Source organism: Borostomias antarcticus, assembly GCF_949987555.1.
Source record: "Borostomias antarcticus genome assembly, chromosome: 19".
NCBI classification, from domain to species: Eukaryota; Metazoa; Chordata; class Actinopteri; order Stomiiformes; family Stomiidae; genus Borostomias; species Borostomias antarcticus.
The window spans coordinates 3719808-3741016 of NC_140252.1; the positions used below are offsets into that span (position 1 = coordinate 3719808).

Here is a 21209-nt window from a genome sequence, read left to right on the forward strand (position 1 = left end):
CGAAGAGTCTTGTAGCTTTACAGAAGGTAATGTGCCATTTTTATAACGTCCGCTGCCGTGCGCTGATTGGACGGCCTCTCTGGGCGACTTCATTGGCTGGCTATCGCCTCTTTCTCCGCATTGGACATTAACATGGAGCCTGGGATTGGATAAGGCGACAAAGGCAAAAGAGCGCCACTTTACGTAAGGTATAAAAATCCGACCGCAGTGGTATCATGCCACTCAGTTTCTGAAATACTTCGATACTGAACATGAGCGGAAGAGGGAAAACAGGTGGCAAAGCAAGGGCCAAGGCCAAGACCCGATCATCTCGCGCCGGTCTCCAGTTCCCCGTGGGTCGTGTTCATAGACTTCTCCGTAAGGGCAACTATGCCCATCGTGTGGGAGCCGGTGCACCGGTCTACCTGGCCGCTGTGCTCGAGTACCTGACTGCTGAGATCCTGGAGTTGGCCGGCAACGCTGCCCGCGACAACAAGAAGAGTCGTATCATCCCCCGTCACCTTCAGCTGGCTGTCCGCAACGACGAGGAGCTCAACAAACTTCTCGGAGGTGTGACGATCGCCCAGGGCGGCGTGCTGCCCAACATCCAGGCAGTGCTTCTCCCCAAGAAGACCGAGAAGGCTGTCAAATCCAAGTGAAGTGGCCACTGACGTGAATTCTCCCAATAATCCCAAAGGCTCTTTTAAGAGCCACCCACTTCTATTCTTAAAAGTGCAACGTGTATTTCCATTGTTCTCCCTCCCGATTTGAGGCACATTCGCCTACATGAGCTTGATGCTTGAAATTTAGCTAATTCAGTCTGGTTTGAAGGTATTGCAGACATGTTTTTGGATTGCTTTAAAATATTCGTTATTGAGCATAGTTGTATTACTCTTGACTTGTCATTGTTTTAATTTAAAACCTGTTTAATTGAAACGCTTCGTGTTGCCTTTGTGGATGAAGTGTGCTGCATGAATGACCTAGTTTGTCATGCCTGTTTGTCCTACCTAATTAGACGTCCTTGTATAAATGGCTTGATCTCCTCGTAGACTTATACAATAATGGACGAAATTTAGACACAATGCAAGGGTCACAGCATGGCGGCGATCAGCTCTGATCATTGACTGCGCAGTCCTGATCTTTACGAACGAGCCCACGGCCTGCGCTGGTCCGCCACTACTCCTCTCATGTCGAGCGCCAAAAAGACATATGTTGAATAAACTACGCGTCGATCTAATCCCTGTGCACGCCAGTTGACCATGCACATGCATCAGATAATACAATAGTTTTTTACCCTACAGTTGAAATTCATAGCCACCCATTATCAGTGCTGTGGAAGTGTATTATAATGAAACACCAGCGTGTGTAGGCCTACAACACGTTTTCAGTGCCATTAGATTTTGTCTCGCAATTAAGTGTTTTATATCGGAATTATTACGGTTGGGTGTGCGCCCGCGTGAATTCGGTGGCCATACATGGAGATGCGCTTTTATGGAGTTGGTTGGGTGGCTCTTAAAAGAGCCTTTGTAATAGTAAAGAGGACAGAAAGCAGACGTTTACTTCTTCTTGGGGGCAGCCTTCTTCGCCTTGGCAGCCCTGGGCTTGGCAGCTTTGGGCTTGACGGCCTTCTTGGGGCTCTTGGCTGGGGCTTTTTTGGGTGTCGCGGGCTTCTTGGCCTTTTTGCGGCTCTTTGCCACCTTCTTAGCTGCGGGCTTCTTGGCTTTCTTGGGAGATTTCTTGGCGGCTGCAGGCTTCTTAGCCACGACCTTTTTGGGCTTCTTGGCTGCAGCGGGCTTCTTGGCTGCTACCTTCTTGACCTTCGGGGCGGCGGGCTTCTTAGCTGGCTTCTTTACCTTCGCCTCGGCTGCTTTGTTGATCTTGAAGGAACCGGAGGCGCCAGTTCCTTTGGTCTGTACCAAAGTGCCCTTGGTGACGAGGCTCTTGACGGCGATCTTGACGCGGGAGTTGTTCTTCTCCACGTCGTAGCCGCCGGCAGCCAGTGCCTTCTTGACCGCTGCCAGGGAGACACCGCTCCTCTCCTTGGAGGCGGAAACAGCCGTGACGATCAGGTCGCCGACGCTGGGTCCCACTTTCTTGGGCCTGGCTGCTGCCTTCTTCTTGGGTGCCTTGGCCGGAGCGGCGGCTGCGGGAGCTGGGGCGACTTCTGCCATGTCTATCTTGAGTTTGCTCTGCGGTATCACACACGTACTGTATGTCGGTCCTGCTGACTGTGAGTCCTCGACGCTGCGAGGGGTTGGCCTTAAACGCGCCATGAGAACCGTGTGGACTCAGCTCCACCACCGAGGAGCTCTCGGTTACCAAAATGATGTTCCTCCTGTGTTTTCTCCTGGTGTATAAAGGGCTAAAAATCAAAGTTGGAGTGGAGCACAAGTCCGAAAGCGAATGTGACAGCAAGCAGCCTATTTGTCGTTCGAATAAAGTGGTTTGGGAGGCGGCGGCCTCGTCTGTTTATTCGCGACCGGGTAAAAACACCGCCGTTCATCTCTCGGATGGAGCCGTGCGCACTAGGTTTCCAGTGGCGTTTGACTCCTAAAATGTCTAAAAGTGCATGCGATTATGGACAGAAATCGTTGCCCAGTGAGCCAAGTTGTCTGGCAAGGGGCTAAAATGATTTAGGGTACACAGAAGTGGTGCCGATGTTTTTAAACGGGGTCTCTTTTGGGCTGCGTAAAGCACAGCGTTGAAACTGGGGCGGAGACCTGGTCCCTATCAAGCTGGTGTCTGCCCGTGTGTATAGGCTACCTTTCGCCCTCCCTGGGTGCTTCACATTTGGATTCCCAGCAGAATGACTCCGAATGGTCTTTTTGGACTGTCTGTCGCCTATTACACCCCTCGTCTGGGGCAATGTCCTCGTTTGGTTGGTAGCCAATGCAGTGAAGTGACCTGAGGCGCACCGGCTGCGTTACATAGGATTGCAAAAAGTGACAAGCAACCATCACAACACACACGCGTCGTTTTCTTTTTACTGAATTTGATGACCTTGCTATAAAAATGTCTGAATCGCATCTTGAGTGGGCTATTGTGCCATGAGAATTATAGAGAACGCAGGAGCCCAGTCGCCTAGCCGATCCTATCGCAGCCCATGTAGTGAAGATAGGCCTATAGCCTACATGGAAGGACATGTAGGCGCTTATTGTTGAGTGATATGAGCAATTAGCTCTTTCTGGGCTGTGTGATTCTGGGATTCTGAACGAGCCTACCTGATGTGAATAGGCGTGGTCGAGGCAGAATGAAATAAATTTGGCTTAATTTCTAGAAATGTTTATCTCAAGCAAGATTGTGTTCTTGAGCACAGTATTTACGCCTACAGGGAATAACAAGATAAGTGACTAAGCGGGAACTGCTAAGAATCAATCTCCTATAGCCTACCATGTTAGACTATTGCTAACAACATGAGTAGAAACTCGAGAATCCAGAGGCAATCAACAGAAGGTGTTTGCTTCAACAAGAGCATACAGTCTCATACAGAGAATACAGTCTCAGTGAGTGTCCTGCAGGAGAGATGCCATTCGCACATAGGCCTAACAGTTGTATAATATATCTGTTTCTATCAGTTGTCACAGGCTGCATCTATCAGTTGTCACAGGTGGCTTTTCAGATTGATGGTTCATTTTATTATAAGTTAGGGCAGTGCCTTCTGTCCAATACTGTTGATTCAGCTGTCTGGTGCCGATTTACACCTTATTGGGGCCACTTTCTGTGGGCCACGGTCATCCCTCCCTGTCCACTCTTCAAAGATTGTTCATTACAAACTTTAGTTTTAATATCCTTTGTTCAAGTCCTAATGTATATGCCTGTCATATGGTCCCTCAATTCCTAGTCCTTACGCACTAGGCTCCCTTAGCACCCTAGTCTGGTGTCCTTAGTCTGCCCTGCCGCTACTCTGTGACAGCCAAGGCCCAGCTTCTGATTTGCACACACAGGGCCTACTCTGCCAGTGTTGAATCATCCATAAATTGAGATACACAGAGTACATAGGCTATAGTTTATTTCTAAGGCATGTGAAGACTACTTAAACCTTCTAAATTCACCACTGTAGCCTATAGGCAGCTGCAAATAAATCGCTACACTCAGTCAAGCACAGCTATCTACGATGCAATAGTGAATGATGTCTACTGTGGAATAGTTTTATTTTCTAGGCTATGCAGCCAATTTTGAGATTTATGACTGTGAACACGTCATTAAAAGAATATGGGGAACAAGTCTGTCAGAACAACTGGCTGCTGATATCAGTGAGGAGTGAAAGCGGTGAGAGCGACAGTGTGCAGTGGAGCTCTTATGGAAATACCCCAAAATGCCCAATGCCAACATGGTGCCCTGGGTTCAATGCTGACAGGACTTTTAGGGGGCTGGAATTACGAGGCCAAAAACAACCTGGCGAAGAACTGTGAGCTCGGAACTAAAAATGCCTACCTAACTTGGGACAAGGCACAACATGCTGCACAGGACAGGGCCAGATGGAAGTAGAGAGTCACAGCCTTATGTTCCTCATCCAACCAAAAGGATTAAAAGTAAGTTGAGTAAGCAATAACAATCCAACTGCAGACCGTGTCCTTTTGTTAGTGTGACCATATCTAGGCTACCTAGCAACCTGCTTTGGTGTCCTTGTGGACATATCAGGGTTTGTCGTTTGCCAGATTTTGAGAAAGCTGTCCTGTGATGTGTCATGCTAGGTTCAACACTGACCTGAGAATTAACTAGGCTAAGGGCTTCAAAATTCACAAAACTCATCTCCAATGATATATTTCAACTAAACAATGAATTTTAAATTCAACTGAGTCATTATTAAACACTGACTTTATTTTCTGCAAATGCCATCATTTTGCTTACAAAGACTTCACACGCCACTCGCCCATTGTATGCCAATGGGTGGGAGGTGTAAACAAAATGCTTCAACAATGGATGACTATGGAGAAAATGTCTAGTAAATCAAATAATTAACTTTTTAATTAACACTCCACAATGGCGGCACTGCTACATCCAATAAAGTGATGTCAGACCACATGCCCCACAGCAGGGAAAGTGGGCTGGGGGGTGAGCGAGTTCCTGAGCATGCGCGGTCAATTTGTTTCGTTGGGGAAACGAGGACGTCAGAGTTCAACGCAGATAATGACGGGAGCCTTGCCTAAACATTTGCATACTCCCCCTACATATACCGGGTGACTACCCGCAGCTTTACATTTGTTCTTGAGAAGAAACGACAATTAGAAAAATGCCCGAACCGGCTGCCAAGTCATAATAACTTTATTTATTTGAGCTTCAGGAACGAAAAATAAGATTGACCGCAGCACCTTGCGGTGTCTGCGGTCCCCCCCCCATTTCTCACGTTTAGAGAAACGCCAAACAAAAGACGGTGTTTTGTTTTAAAAAAAAAAAAAAAAAAAAAAAAAAAAAAAAAATGTTGCCCGACCAAGCCGGACGGCACTGGGTCAGGTTACGCTATACCGGGAAGGGAGAGCCTCCCACCCGAGACACTGTTGGCCAACGTCTATTTAGTACGACCTGGATCGAGGTGAGCGAAGTTTATTCCTTCATAGAGCTACCCTCCAGGAGAGACTTTGAGCTCAGCTTCCACACTGACCGCTCTTTGCGGAAATTCCTCGGCCTATTCGCAGATAGAGCAGACGGCGAATGGAAGGATTTTGAGTCTCACTCCTCCGTCCCAGCTGACATATTATCCATTATTGTCAAGTTCTGGACCGCGAGGGTCGCTGACCATGACGTGGAGCACTACCTCCGCCGGTACTGTACCATCCTGCGGCCGGTGGAGAAACTTTTGGACAACCTTGGACTGTGGTTTGGTGTGCGGCGATACCGAGTCAAACTTAACCGTGACGGCGAGGGGCGGCTCGCGTCCCTGCCAAATTCCATTAACCTCGGCCCATATAACGGCAAGATTACCTACCCGGGACAGATTCAGCGGTGTTACATATGCCAATCTAATTCCCACCAAGTAAAGGACTGCGTTTTGGTCAGGTGTTGGCGCTGTGGAATAGTCGGACACAAAGGGAAGCAGTGCACCAACACCGAGACCTGCACCCTGTGTCAAGGCGAAGGCCATAGCTACTTCACCTGCCCGTCTTCATATAGTAATCGGGCGAGAGCAGCAGGAGGCGCCGCAGCAGCAGAGAACCAGCAGCGAACAGCAGCAGCAGCAGCAGCAGCAGCAGCAGCAGAGAGAGGGCGACAGTCGGCCCCGGCGTTTTCACCAACACCTGAGGGCAGACAACGCACAGAGAGCACGACGGCAGAACCAGGAGCCCGCAAGCGCATACCGAGCCATCAGCGTGCGGCGAGGGCGGCAGCGGAGAAGGGCCCAACCACAACACCGCAGAAGAACCACCAGCCCCCAGCGGAGACAACAGCAGCACCAGCGGAGGCGACGGATCCAGGAACATCAGTGGCGGCGGCGACAGCGGTTCCAGAGGCGACGGATCCAGGAACATCAGCGGCGACGATAGCGGTTCCAGAGGCGGTGGAGACAGCGGCGGAGATGGCAGCGGCTCCAGAGGCGGCGGAGGCCACGGCGGCATCTGATCCAGATGCGGCAGCGGCGACGACAGCGGCGACGGCAGATCCAGCAGAGGCGGCGGTGGAGACAGCGGCGGCAGAAGGAGCAGACGCAATGACACCATCCTCATCAGCGACGCCATCAGCAGCAGAGTCTGACCCCGATTTCATAGTGGTCAACAGCGACGACGTGATGTGGCTATCACAGGAAACCAGCCAACCAGTACAGGGAACCATCCAGGACAGCTTTCCCAGCCACCCGGTGCCATGCATGGTGTCTGACACAGCCAGCCTACGCGCCGAGTTGGATGACGCCGTGGCTCAACTGTGCGGCCCAGCAGAGGAAGCCGGTGGGCTATGTAGTAAGGAAGGAGCTACACAAGGCAGCCTTCCTAGCTATCAAGTGAACCCCGATGACAACAGCCTCGATGATTCCTGTGGAGTGAACAGCAGCAGTGAAAGAGAGGAGGGTGAGTCCACACCTTTCCTGAATGTTACGTCAGATAATTTCCCAGTATTGGGTAAGAGGGAGAGAACGTCTCCAGGGACCAAAACGAAGGGTAAAAAGCCCAGAAAGAATAGAGATCCCAGGAAGAAGCCATTTCATTTATCATGAACTCGTGGCAAGTCACAGGGCCTCTCTTCTTAATGATGGCTATTAATATAGCAACATTAAATGTAAGAGGAATAAACTCCGTTAAGAATAGAGAAGAAAAGCTGAATGTTTTAAAGAACAGTAGTGCTGAAATTATTTTCACTCAAGAACTACATTCGAATTCTGTGGAAGATATTCAAAAAGTCAAAGACTTATGGACTCATGGCTGTGTAGAAATGTCTATTGGGAGTGACAAAGCTGATGGAGTCGGTATATTTTTCAATACTAAGAATATAGCAATACTACGAAAACGTGAATTAATACCAGGTCGTCTGTTAATATTGGATTGTGTTGTACGAAAGCAGAAACTGCGCCTAATTAATGTGTACACATCCCAGAGCCGCAGTGATAAGATCAGACTTTTTCACAAACTAAAAGAGGTCTTATGTGGTGGATACAATATAGTCTTAGCGGGGGATTTTAATACAGTTACAGACATTAAAGATCGCATACCAACAACGCCTTTTAATCTACCACGTACAAGCAAGATTCTGAAAGAGACATGCGATATGTTCAAAATGAGAGATGCTTTCAGGGAGATTTATCCAGATGAGGCGGGCTTCTCACGTTTTGATCAAAGAATCAAGACACGCATAGATAGGATATATGTCTCTGATAAGATAAAGGTTCAGTCCTATAGAACAGAGGTGTGGGTAAACTCGGACCACTTAGCTGTAAGAGCATCAGTTAGCTTGATAGTGTCCCCAGTCCAAGACAGAATAGCTGGAAGCTGAACGTGAATTGTCTAAAAGACCCTGTTATATTAAAGAGTGTCAGAAGGGAAATCGAAAGAGTCAAAGACTTACGAATATTTACAAAAACAAGCGTTGAGTTATGGGAGGAGTTGAAGAACAGTCTAAAGAGACACCTAATTTATAAATGTAAATTCTTAAATAAACAACGAAATGAAGAATATAAGGAATTAATGAAACTCTTTGTTGACATTAAATGTAGACCTAAGAGCGTTCCATTGACAGAGCAAGAAGAAAAAGATTTTGAGGAGATTAAGGAAAAGTTAATGAATTTTAATAATGAATATTCAAATACTATTAAAATGCATGCAGGTATAGCTTTTGATGAACCCGCAAATATACACAAAGTAATCAAGATGTACAAGGAAAGGAGCGACTACAAATGCATAGATTCGTTAAGAAATAGTGAAGGTAAAATTGTTGATACGGATCATGATATAAAGAAAGTTATAGTAGATAGTTTTACCAAAATGTATGGAGCTGATAAGTCTAGTGGGGTGGAAGGTACGGAGGTTTTCCTCTCGGAATTACAGCTGACGCAGGTTGTCGATGGTGCCTCACTAATAAGGGTCATCACACCAGAGGAAGTCAAGCTGGCCATCTCCCTATTAAATCGAGGGAAGTCACCCGGCCCAGACGGACTCCCCACTGAGTTCTATCAATTTTTTAGCAAGGATATTGCTGATCTGTTGTCCTCCGCCTTTAATGAGGGTTTGAATAGTCCGACAGGAATGCATGACAGCTTCTATCAGGGTATAGTATCCATGATCTACAAAAAAGGAGATGAAAAGGATATAAGTAACTGGAGACAGATCACACTTACTAACATCGATTATAAGATCTTGGCAAAAATTATAATGACAAGATTAAGTAAAATACTAGACCACATAATTGAAAAAGAACAAACATGTGCTATTAAAGGCCGAGTTATGTGGGATAACTTAAACATGATCAGGGAAATGATATCGAAGCCTGACGAACCTGGCTTTTTCATAATAGGCTTCGACCAGAAGAAGGCATTTGATTTTATAAACAGAGACTACATGTGGAAGGTTTTATTAAAATATGGCTTTCCCCATGATTTTATAAACATGGTTAAGATGTTATATGCCAGGTCTCAGGTGGCTGTTAAAGTGAATGGAAGTGTGACCGAGTACATCAACATCCAGAAGGGAGTGAAGCAAGGTTGTCCGCTAAGCGCAGCTCTTTATGTCATTGCAATCAGTCCTCTTATACAGCGAATAAGAAATGATAATAGAATTGAAGGAGTAAACATGAATGGCACAAAGGTCAAAGTAACTGCCTACGCAGATGATGTGACTGTTTTTGTAAAAAATCTGAGAGAGTTGGACATAATAAGAGAGCACTTCTACCTCTATGAAAAAGCTGCTGGCGCACAATTAAACCACACAAAAACTGAGTGTACCTGGATAGGAGATGATAGTGCGAGGCCGCACATAGACCTAGAGGTGAAGGAGGAGGTTAAAATCTTAGGCATATATTTCAGTAATAAGGACTGCGCCCAACGAAATTGGGACAGAAAGGAAAAAGAGATATTGGATGTAACAGATAAATGGGGGGTCAGGGAAATTAGTTATAGTGCACGGATAGGTGTAATAAAGACTTTTGTTTTATCCAAACTGCATTTTGTTGCAACAATCCTTCCACCACCCAATGCAAGCGTGGTAAGGATAAGCAAAATGTGTGTGAAATTAATCTGGGGAAACAACAGAGAAGTAACAAAAAGGTTTTTAATGTACAAAAGTGTGAAAAATGGAGGACTCGGTGCTGTCGATGTTGGTGCGAAGTTAAATGTAGCCTTCTGCAAAAACATCTCAAAAGGCATATCCCAAAAGGCCACCTGGGTGGGAGAGGTGAATAAGTGGCAAAGGTTAAGGGGTAAACGCAGGGAGTCCCAGCCTTATTATGTACTGGCTTATGGTGATTTTATTCACAAATATAAAGACCTGAATATTAACTGGATCACACAGTCAAATAAGGTGATTCATAACAGTATTACCGAATACCTCTATGGTGGGCCTAATATATTTAAAGACTGCTCACAGGAGCAAAGTGAACGTCTGGCGGAGATCCTGAACTCTGAACACATCTCCGGAGCAGTGAGGGACGTTATGTGGCTCACTGTTAACGGCAGACTGCCTGCGAGAAACGTGGTCAAATGGAGCTGTAATGTAAAGACCACAAGATGTCCGATGCCAACCTGCAACATAGAAAAAGAAACCATTGGGCATCTTCTTATAGATTGTGATAGATCCAAAACAATATGGCAAAAAATGAGCGACATAGGATTAAAGGTACCATGCCATAGAAGCACCTTATATAATAACTTTGACAGCACTGTAGAAGCCCATTTATTATTTTGGATATGTATTTGTATAACTGTTTTTAAAATATGGAAAACACGTTGTAAAATGACAACGGACAATATTTTTATTGATGCTGATGAGGTCTTCAGGAGTGTACGGACTGAACTAAGAAGAAGGAGAACCATGGACCTAAGGAAAGCATCTCCAGAACTGAACTGGTCACTCCTAAAACTGTGATGAACTTAAATACTGACAGGCCAACTGAAGCCTGAGAAGACCTATTCTATTTCTAGCAGCCTTGATCTTCTAGTAGGCCTTTTCACTTTCTTGTAAATAGACAAATCTGTAATATGTGTAAATGTATATATTGTCGGCATTGCCAAGTTGTGAATAACCTGTAACATGAAATTTACCTAATAAAATTAAATATACTGCTAAGTCCGCGCCCAAGAAGGGTTCTAAGAAAGCCGTCTCCAAGACCGCTGTCAAAGGCGGCAAGAAGCGCAGAAAGTCGAGGAAGGAGAGCTACGCTATCTACGTGTACAAAGTCCTGAAGCAGGTCCACCCCGACACCGGCATTTCCTCCAAGGCCATGGGGATCATGAATTCCTTTGTGAACGACATCTTCGAGCGCATTGCCGGAGAGTCATCTCGCCTGGCGCACTACAACAAGCGTTCAACCATCACCTCCAGGGAGATCCAGACCGCCGTGCGCCTCCTGCTCCCCGGTGAGCTGGCCAAGCACGCCGTGTCTGAGGGCACCAAGGCTGTGACCAAGTACACCAGCTCCAAGTAAAGAGGCGGCTTTTCACGCTCCATTCTACCCAAAGGCTCTTTTAAGAGCCACCCACATATTCTATAAAATAATGCAATTCCATGGTGTTAGATTTGTTTAATGTTCGTATACATTGTGTGCTCGGGATGCGTGCTGTAATTGATCCCCGAATGTGTAATTTGTTGACCATCTCTCTGGGGATCAATGCAGTTCTCTAAGCCTGGGGCATTGCGCGCTTTTTCTTATTCTTCTAAGCCCCCCGGTAACGTTAGAATACACGGATCGCAGGCTTGGTCGACGGCGAGGATATTTACGATTGATAGTTATCCCCGTCGGTAGCCGATCACGAAATATGACCATGTAGACTGATTCTAGACTATTAGTAGCCCATTACGGTGGGTGACAGTTGAGTGGGATTCAACCCTCTTCTACAGGAAAACAATGCCAGCAGTGTTGGGAGGAGCAGCCATTCTTGCATTGCCTCGCAGCCAGACTCGACGCGAAAATAAATATTTCACAATAGAAACTGGACTTCAAAGCCGTCCGGGACGATTTGAGTGGGAGACCTAGGCTAGGCTACTTGCCCTGCGGACTACAACAAGCTACAACAATTCATTGTAACAACACAATTCAGATCGGAATAACGGCGAAAACGTCTTTTCCTCTTAGAAACTCCGCTAGCTGATGGTCTTACTTTAATTGTTGACGTAATTCGATAACGGCACTCGGTTGATTTTATTAACGCTACCGCTCGTGAGCTGCAATTGTGTACAGCACTTAGAATATCTTACAAAACAATCTGGAGCTTTTAAATAAAATGTATTCGTACATTTACTATGAGCATCTATTGCCCATGCTTACAATACTTAATATGGAGCTTTTAAATAAAATGTATTCGTACATTTACTATGAGCATCCATTGCCCATGACTGAGCATTCGACAGAGACATGGCTTGTAATTGTAGATGTGGGTGGCTCTTAAAAGAGCCGTTAGGTCGGTATGGCACAAATTATCCAGAAAACGCTTATCCGCCGAAGCCGTACAGGGTGCGTCCCTGGCGCTTCAGAGCGTAGACCACATCCATGGCGGTGACGGTCTTTCTCTTGGCGTGCTCGGTGTAGGTCACGGCATCACGGATGACGTTCTCCAGGAACACCTTCAGAACACCGCGGGTTTCTTCGTAGATCAGGCCAGAAATACGCTTCACGCCACCACGACGAGCCAGACGACGGATAGCAGGCTTGGTGATGCCCTGGATGTTATCACGAAGAACCTTGCGATGGCGTTTGGCGCCTCCCTTGCCGAGTCCTTTTCCTCCCTTACCGCGGCCTGACATTTTTCACACTTCGTCTATCAAGTTGTTAGCTTGACTGCTGAACTACAGAAGTGTGGCGTGTTTATTATGTTGTGAATGCGGATGTGATTGAACACAGTGGGCGCATTTTTCTGCCTGGGTGGAGCCCCACTAGATAGAACCTCCTACCTCAGCCCAAACCTTCAAGCAGCACGTCCTCAACCAGGCCAGGTCCAGCCTGGCCTATGTGCGTGGCTGGCTTGTTTCTGTTAAAGTCCCCAGTTAACCAAAATCAGAGATTTGCTTGAAAACACATTCTATGTGTTAGTGATGCATTGCTGATAACATGTAAAAATGGGATGAACCATGTGTAGTACTGAATTGTGAAGTTAGACCAGTTTTATTTTTTTGACCAGTTTTGATTTCTGGATTTTCTGGGCGGGCTTAAAATGGTACTTGTTGACGTAGAGCAGTGTTCTTAGCATATCCCCGCCCTAACATTATATAAAGCTAGAACGGATTTGAATCTTCGGTTCTCCTGCTCAATCTTGAGTCTAGAATTAGCTAGTTTTAACCAGCAGTTTAGAATTAGCTAGTTTTTCTTAGTTAGCAATGCCTATGCATAAAACTAAACGAAAATGCATCCTTCCTGGATGCCAGCAGGAATGGGATGATAAGGTCTCCTTCTTTCAACTCCCGAGTAAAGCTGAAATGAGAAGCAAATGGTTAGCATTTTTGAAGAGCCATGGTGTTACAGAGGAGTCTGTCACCGCTAGCGCCCGCCTCTGCAGCAAACATTTCACTCCTGAAAGCTTCTGCAATTATAATATGAGGCTTTTGGGTTTCACGGACTCACGACTGGTCCTGGTGAATTCGGCGGAGCCAACCATCTCCCTCCCCGGCCTCCATTCTCCTCCTGTCGCATCAACCTTTGGTGCCGACACCGCTGCCTTGTGTGCTTATAGCTAATTAACGTTATAACGTTAGCTAGGTAACGTAAGCAATAGGAAAATACACTGCTACGTTAATATACAAAATATGTGTCTTGACATTTATGTGGTAATGTCAGCTATGATGAATTATATGTAATCTTAGGAGGAATTATAGCTAACATTAGCTATGTAGTTTGTTGCAGATGGGAGTGTGTATATAACCTTAGTCTAGCTAACATAGCTAGCAGCACCGACCAGGTGACCACCCGCCAAATAACGTTACTGATGATATATTGTGACTATAAGCGTTAACTATACAGAAACTGCCTGCCATATTTGTGGCACCTGATGTGCGTATGGGTTCACCGGTAATGGTTACAGTATATTTCTCCAGCGGGAGACCGGGAGGCGGGAGCGAGGGGGATGGTTAGGTAGACCAGCTGCAGCTGGAGAAAGACGCACCCTCTCCCAGTGAAGCGGTGCTTGGCGGCTACTGGCTGAACATTCCAGGGCCGCGTTTCCCAGATGCGCCGAACTTCTCCGCGCTACGACGCTTCTCAAGGTATACCTTGGCGAAGGGACAGGGCCGCGTTTCCCAGAGGCATCGTTAAGGCATCGTAGCGCTACGTGCTTCTTAAGAACGTCGTTAGGTCCACCTCTAGGTGGCGATGCGTTTCCCAGAACCTTCTTAAGCCAAGGTATACCTTGGCTACGAAGGCTCTGGGAAACAGCTCCACCCAAGGTACATCGTAAATCGCCCTTACGATGTACCTTCCGAAGATACATCGTTAGCCTTCCTTGGAGCCGAAGCGCTGTTTCCCAGAGCCTTCTTAGCCAAGGTATACCACAGCCAAGGGATACGTTACGAAGGGCGGTCGGACCCCATCGTTAGTGTACCTTGGCGATGCGCTCCGTTCATCCCGTTATAGTTTTAGCTCGATTCGAGCTAAATTACACTTTTAAAAAGGAGAGTTGCAATACAGCGCACATCTATCTATCCTACCTACGCGATTCACATCATTAGTGTACACAAAATACAAAGAATTTTACTTGAATCATACTTGAATGATGAACAAAATGTTATGGCGCCTACAGAACACATCATGGAAATGTTGTTTTTAAAACTTTTATTGAGCCAAGCAACATATACGACTATCCATAGCCTAATATAATCCACTTTGTGAACAACAACAACATTTTCTTATGTAAAGGGATAATTTGATGACATGACTTTTCTGCCTGTCTTTATATATTGTCAGACAGATATCCTGGCGAATCGATTAATCCAATGAGGCCAGCTAGATGAATAGTCAAATATCCTCACACACGCTCCAGAATATTGTAGAAAGCCTTCCCAGAACAGTGGAGGCTGTTATAGCTGCACAGGGGGGACCAACTCCATATGATGCCTATTCATTTAGGATGGGATGTCATGAAAGTTGTAATGTGTAGGTGGCCCAATACTGTTGTCCTTATAGTGAACTTTGCTAACAGATTCACAGTATTTAGTGATCTTACAAATGCTGTTTGTTATATTGTGTGCCTTCTCCAAAACCTCTACTGTTGTAATGTGGCAAGAAACAACAAATATACAGGATAAAGGGAACTTTAATACTTTAATATTGGTTGGGAAAAAACATGGGCAGGTTTGTTCTTCAGACCTTTGTCCTGTAACAGGCTGTCTTTTTCCGGGGTGGGGTTGTTAGACCCATGCCCAACCCTCAACCTGGAGGGCCAGTTGTTGCTTTTCGTCTGGCCTCTACCCTGAACCTGCCCGGCATGGTTGAACCTGCTGGGGGGTGACCCCCCACCAATATAGCCTTCATGGTCATGGAGGCACACAAGCCTTCCCACCACGACAAGGTAGCAACACGTAGGAAGGATGAGTGGTGTGGTGAGTGTATGTAGTGTGTGTGCGCAGTGTACTGTAGTGGGTGGGCAGTGTGTGGTAAGTGTATGTAGTGTGTGTGGTGAGTATGCAGTGTGTGTGGTAAGTGTATGTAGTGTGTGTGGTGAGTGTGTGTAGTGTGTGTGGTAAGTGTATGTAGTGTGTGTGGTGAGTGTGTGCAGTGTGTCTCAGGCATCTGCATCATCTGCAAGGGAGGAAAATTCAATTAGCGACATTGAATGGAATGCATGCAGTGTGGGAATAGACAGAGTATACAAAATATACACTTGGCCTACCTGGAGTTGGCAGAATGATGGGCACTGATATGGAGGGCCACACAAACTGTGCCTCCGCTAGGGCCTGCTGCCTGTTCTGGAGGTCCAGCCTCTCACGCTGGACACCCAGCCTCTGCCTCCACACCTCCAGGAGCTCCTCGCTGCAGTCGCACCTCACATCCGTGGTGTTCAGCTGCCTCTCACGGGGGGAGGGGGGGGGGGAGACGTCATGGGGTGTGTGGGGGGAGAGCGTGTCGACGGGGTGGAGCAGTCTGACTGTGCTGGGGTCTCCTCTCCAGAGGACTGGGAGGCTTGGGGTGATTCAGCTGAGGGCTGGGAGGCTTGGAGTGATTCAGCTGAGGGCTGGATGTTGGAGGGGCCCTCTCCAGACTCCAAATCAAGGCCACCAGTGATGCCTTGGGAGGCTGGGAGGCCGATGATCGATAGGGCCTTCTCCTCCTCCGGGGTGAGGGAAGGCACGGTGCTCTGCCTCTCGGCGCACTGCCGCCCCCCGGCTTTTGGCCTGACTGGCGAAGTCCTGCCATTTCTTGCTGACGACTGTCCACTCCCTGGGTGGCCCAGGAGTGGAAGCAGCCATCCGCTCTGCAATGCGGATGTCTGTTAACTACGCATACTGTGTGTGTGTGTGTGTGTGTGTGTGTGTGTGTGTGTGTGTGTGTGTGTGTGTGTGTGTGTGTGTGTGTGTGTGTGTAGGAACTACAGCGTGGTGAACGTGTTGTGTGGGTGTGTGTGTGTACGCATACAGCCTTCTTCAATGGGCTATATGCACAACTCCAGTAGGCTACTTCCTGAAATTAGACATGCTTCTTTATTTCCCTCTTCTGTTTTAATCTAAAAATGACTGGCCCACATTATCTGAACATGCTGCCTAAGTGAAAGAGGGGGTCATGGTAGGTTTGAAGTTGTGTAGTTTCTAAAAATGATTGTATTCCAATTTAATTCCAGCTCATACATTTTTATAAGGCCTAAAATGATTTATTGAAGCATCACTGGGTTAAGTTAATATTTGTTTAAAAAGTCTAACGGAGCATCTACTAAAAACTGTCCCACATTACCTGAATCCACCCTACACATACAGACAGACAGATGTACACATACAGACATACAGATGTACACCTACAGACAGACGCACACACACACACACACACACACACACACACACACACACACACACACACATGAAGACAGATGCGCACTCGACAGACAGATGGTTGCAATGTTAACTAAATCGTCAGCACCACACAGTAGGCTATAACACACAAGAACATCAATATTATTATACAACTAGCCTAATAGCCTACATTTGATTGTTGTTATATGCAAATTAGACATTAGGCCTATATTTGCAATAATAACGTTAGCCTGCTATTCTAAAGCCCAGTTCAGTCCAAACATTAACAACAAGACCGCTAGCAATAAACAATAATAATTCTAACCTTATTGTAGTCTAATCTCGCTTATTGCATGTCGTTTAAACGCTGGTTGCAATAGACTAGACTGTGTGTGGTTACTGTTGTTTCCTTATGCTGTGCGTTATTGCTGGTATTCTAAATTGCAAATAACGTTAGAGGGGCGGCATAATGCACGCGCCGGGAATAATAAAGACTGTCTTATTCCAGCCAGATTTGTCCTGAAATGCCTGTCCTTAAAATAATTGGGGTATATAACAATTGAAAGTGTTATATCATTGATTAGCTGTTAGCTGCTATGTCAATAAATGAAAAGTAGTCTTGAGCTTCGAGTAACTTTACAGCGCTTAGCTAACTAGCTAGCTACTAGCTACAGTCACTGAGGTCATTTTTAGTCAAATTTTTAATCTTTTGTCACAAATCTGGATGATTACATATATGACAACTAGCAATACATATAGGCTGTAGTGGACTCTAATTCCCAGAATACCTGCGGTGCGGTCCTATTTCCCGGGTCCTAATTCTCAGGTCCTATCTCGGTGGCTGCACGGCTGCAGCTGGATACTATTGCCCTCCTTCCCCTCTTTCCCTCCGTCGTGTTGTTGACCTGCAGTTCTATGTTGCCACCACAAGAGGCAGTGGTCCCAGAACACCAAAACAAAAACACTATGACACCGCACATTATCCAGATCCCTGGTGGTATAGTGGATAAAGTGCCTGACTCCCACGTGGAAGGGCAGGAGTTCAAACCCTGGTGTTGGAGACTTTTTGTCACTGGATGTTATAGAAGCTATGTAAGAATGTGGTTACCTGGTGGTGCTATGTAAGTTATTGAATTCATGTGCAGTAATTTAAAGGGGAACGCTGCTGTCATAGCAAGTTTAGCTCAAATGTCGCTTTGTCCTCAATGAAATGGATCCGTACACACCAACATTTAACCGATCCGTGCAGTAGTAAGCTAGCTCCTTTTTCCTCTGTGTGCGCACCCCCTTTATAATGGAGGTCTATGGGCCTCTGCTTAAAAACTATGATAAACATGCATTTTCAAGGCAGCCAGCTCATCCTTTGGGTACCCGCTGTAGGTCCGCAAGCCTTGTGTTATATTCCGCCTGAGGTCCGCCAACTCGTTCATTGGTTCACGCTGTAGGTCCGCTAGCCTTGTGTTATCTGGGTTTATCCCTTACCTTTGTCCAGAAACAGAAGTTGAACCAATTGCAGCAAAATAGTTAACGTTACAGGAATCATCAGTGTAACTTCTTTAGCCACTGACCACTACCATTAATGTTATATGCTGCTGCTAGTTATTGTGAGGTAACTGGCTATCCCACTCTTATTGTGCTGGATTAGTATTGGAACTGATGTGTCCAGGCGACAAGACCTATCTTCATTTATCAGACATTACTTCATGTCATTTCAATTCACAGCTATTTAAGTGGCATGACTAGCTTCCGTCCTACCCGTCCTTAACAAAAACAAGCCAGCCACGCACATAGGCCAGGCTGGACCTGGCCTGGTTGAGGACGTGCTGCTTGAAGGGTTGGGCTGAGGTAGGAGGTTCTATCTAGTGGGGCTCCACCCAGGCAGAAAAATGCGCCCACTGTGTTCAATCACATCCGCATTCACGACATAATAAACACGCCACACTTCTGGAGTGCAGCAGTCTAGCTAACAACTTGATAGACGAAGTGTGAAAAATGTCAGGCCGCGGTAAGGGAGGAAAAGGACTCGGCAAGGGAGGCGCCAAACGCCATCGCAAGGTTCTTCGTGATAACATCCAGGGCATCACCAAGCCTGCGATCCGTCGTCTGGCTCGTCGTGGTGGCGTGAAGCGTATTTCAGGCCTGATCTACGAAGAAACCCGCGGTGTTCTGAAGGTGTTCCTGGAGAACGTCATCCGTGATGCCGTGACCTACACCGAGCACGCCAAGAGAAAGACCGTCACCGCCATGGATGTTGTCTACGCTCTGAAGCGCCAGGGACGCACCCTGTACGGCTTCGGCGGATAAGCGTTTTCTGGATAATTTGTGGCATACCGACCCAACGGCTCTTTTAAGAGCCACCCACATCTACAGTTAAAAAGCCATGTCTCTGTCGAATGCTCAGGTCATGCATAATTGATGCTCATAGTGAATGAACAATACATTTTATATAAAAGCTCCAGATTAAATATTGAACTTTAAGAAGATATTCTAAGTCCTGTACCCAATTACAGCTCACGAGCGGCAGCGTTAGAATAAAATCAGACGAGTGCCGTTATTGAACTAGGTGAACAATTAAAGAACGAGTAACCGCTAGCTGAGTTACTAAGCGGGAAAGACGTTTTCGCCGTTATTCCTACTGGAAGTGTTACAACGAATTGTAGCTTGTTGTAGTCCGCAGGGCAAGTAGCCTAGCCTAGGTCTCCCACTCAAATCGTCCCGGACGGTTTCGAAGTCCAGTTTCTATTGTGAAATATTTGTTTTCGCGTCGAGTCTGGCTGCGAGGCAATGCAAGAATCGCTGCTCCCCCCAACACTGCTGGCATTGTTTTCCTGTAGAAGAGGGTTGAATCCCACTCAACTGTCACCCACCGTAATGGGCTACTAATAGTCTAGAATCAGTCTACATGGTCATATTTCGTGATCGGCTACCGACGGGGCTAACTCGTAGCTACACTATATCAATCGCAAATATCCTCGCCGTCGACCAAGCCTGCGATCCGTTTACTCTAACGTTTCCGGGGGGCTTAGAAGAATAAGAAAAGGCGCCCAATGCCCCAGGATTAGAGACCACTGCATTGATCCCCAGAGATAGTCAACAAATTACCCACTCGGGGATCAATTAATTACAGCACGCATCCCGAGCATACAATGTATACGAACATTAAACATACAAATCTAGTCTCTACCACCATGGAATTGCATTATTTTATAGAATATGTGGGTGGCTCTTAAAAGAGCCTTTGGGTAGATTGGAAACGTGAAAAGCCACCCCTTTACTTGGAGCTGGTGTACTTGGTCACTGCCTTGGTGCCCTCGGACACGGCGTGCTTGGCCAGCTCACCGGGGAGCAGCAGGCGCACGGCGGTCTGGATCTCCCTGGAGGTGATGGTTCTACGCTTGTTGTAGTGCGCCAGGCGAGAGGACTCTCCGGCAATGCGCTCGAAGATATCGTTCACAAAGGAATTCATGATCCCCATGGCCTTGGAGGAAATGCCGGTGTCGGGGTGCACCTGCTTTAGGACTTTGTACACGTAGATAGCGTAGCTCTCCTTCCTCGACTTTCTGCGCTTCTTGCCGCCTTTGACAGCGGTCTTGGAGACGGCTTTCTTAGAGCCCTTCTTGGGCGCGGACTTAGCAGCCGGTTCGGGCATTTTTCTAAGTGTCGTTTCTTCTCAGGAAAGAATCAAAAGCGGCGTGTAGTCACCCGGTATATGTAGGGGGAGTATGCAAATGTTTAGGCAAGGCTCCCGTCATTGTCTGCGTTGAACTCTGACGTCCTCGTTTCCCCAACGAACCAAATTGACCGCGCATGCTCAGGAACTCCCTCGCCCCCAGCCCACTTTCCCTGCTGTGGGGCGTGTGGTCTGACGTCACTTTATTGGATGTAGCAGTGCCAACATTGTGGAGTGTAGTCCAAAATCCCTATGGAGAAAATTAATTATTTGAGACACACATATGGACATTTTCTCCATGGTCATCCATTGTTGAAGCATTTTGTTTACACCTCCCACCCACATTTGTTTGCACCTTCCACCCATTGGCATATAATGGGCGAGTGGCGCGTGAAGTCTTTGTAAGCAAATTGATGGCATTTGCAGAAAATAAAGTCAATGATTAATAATGACTCCGTTGAATTTAAAATACATTGTTGAGTTGAAATACATCATTGGAGATGAGTTTTGTGAATTTTGAAGCCCTTAGCCTAGTTGATTCTCAGGTCAGTGTTGAACCTAGCATGACACATCACAGGACAGCTTTCTCAAAATCTGGCAAACGACAAACCCTGATATGTCCACAAGGACACCAAAGCAGGTTGCTAGGTAGCCTAGATATGGTCACACTAACAAAAGGACACGGTCTGCAGTTGGATTGTTATTCCTTACTCAACTTACTTTTAATCCTCTTGGTTGGTTGAGGAACATAAGGCTGTGACTCTCTGCTTCCATCTGGTCCTGTCCTGTGCAGCATGTTGTACCTTGTCCCAAGTTAGGTAGGCATTTTTAGTTCCGAGCTCACAGTTCTTCGCCAGGTTGTTTTTGGCCTCCCTTGTTTCCTCTGAAATTCCAGCCCCCTAAAAGTCCTGTCAGCATTGAGCCCAGGGCACCATGTTGGCATTGGGCATTTTGGGGTATTTCCATAAGAACTCCACTGCACACTGTCGCTCTCACCG

General features: G+C 46.6%; 6 protein-coding genes across 6 annotated transcripts; 3 read left to right on the forward strand and 3 right to left on the reverse strand.

The window, feature by feature from the left end:
- Positions 1 to 251: 251 nt before the first annotated feature.
- On the forward strand, positions 252 to 638 carry LOC311321856 (histone H2A-like; the record flags this gene model as incomplete). The annotated part of the gene is made up of 1 exon (XM_084453871.1): positions 252 to 638. The coding sequence occupies one exon, from the start codon at positions 252 to 254 to the stop codon at positions 636 to 638; it is 387 nt and encodes a 128-aa protein (XP_084309997.1).
- An 897-nt stretch (positions 639 to 1535) lies between these two features.
- On the reverse strand, positions 1536 to 2150 carry LOC311321809 (histone H1-like; the record flags this gene model as incomplete). Its single annotated transcript, XM_084453824.1, has 1 exon — positions 1536 to 2150. The coding sequence occupies one exon, from the start codon at positions 2148 to 2150 to the stop codon at positions 1536 to 1538; it is 615 nt and encodes a 204-aa protein (XP_084309950.1).
- An 8527-nt stretch (positions 2151 to 10677) lies between these two features.
- LOC311321578 (histone H2B) lies at positions 10678 to 11040 on the forward strand (the record flags this gene model as incomplete). Its single annotated transcript, XM_084453573.1, has 1 exon — positions 10678 to 11040. A coding segment is annotated over one exon (363 nt), but the record flags the coding sequence as incomplete, so codon positions are not given.
- A 1004-nt stretch (positions 11041 to 12044) lies between these two features.
- On the reverse strand, positions 12045 to 12356 carry LOC311321889 (histone H4; the record flags this gene model as incomplete). The annotated part of the gene is made up of 1 exon (XM_084453903.1): positions 12045 to 12356. The coding sequence occupies one exon, from the start codon at positions 12354 to 12356 to the stop codon at positions 12045 to 12047; it is 312 nt and encodes a 103-aa protein (XP_084310029.1).
- Positions 12357 to 18533: 6177 nt separating this feature from the next.
- Positions 18534 to 18845, forward strand: LOC311321909 (histone H4; the record flags this gene model as incomplete). The annotated part of the gene is made up of 1 exon (XM_084453923.1): positions 18534 to 18845. The coding sequence occupies one exon, from the start codon at positions 18534 to 18536 to the stop codon at positions 18843 to 18845; it is 312 nt and encodes a 103-aa protein (XP_084310049.1).
- Positions 18846 to 19812: 967 nt separating this feature from the next.
- LOC311321871 (histone H2B-like) lies at positions 19813 to 20190 on the reverse strand (the record flags this gene model as incomplete). Its single annotated transcript, XM_084453886.1, has 1 exon — positions 19813 to 20190. One exon carries the CDS (start codon positions 20188 to 20190, stop codon positions 19813 to 19815), a length of 378 nt encoding a protein of 125 aa, XP_084310012.1.
- Positions 20191 to 21209: the final 1019 nt, after the last annotated feature.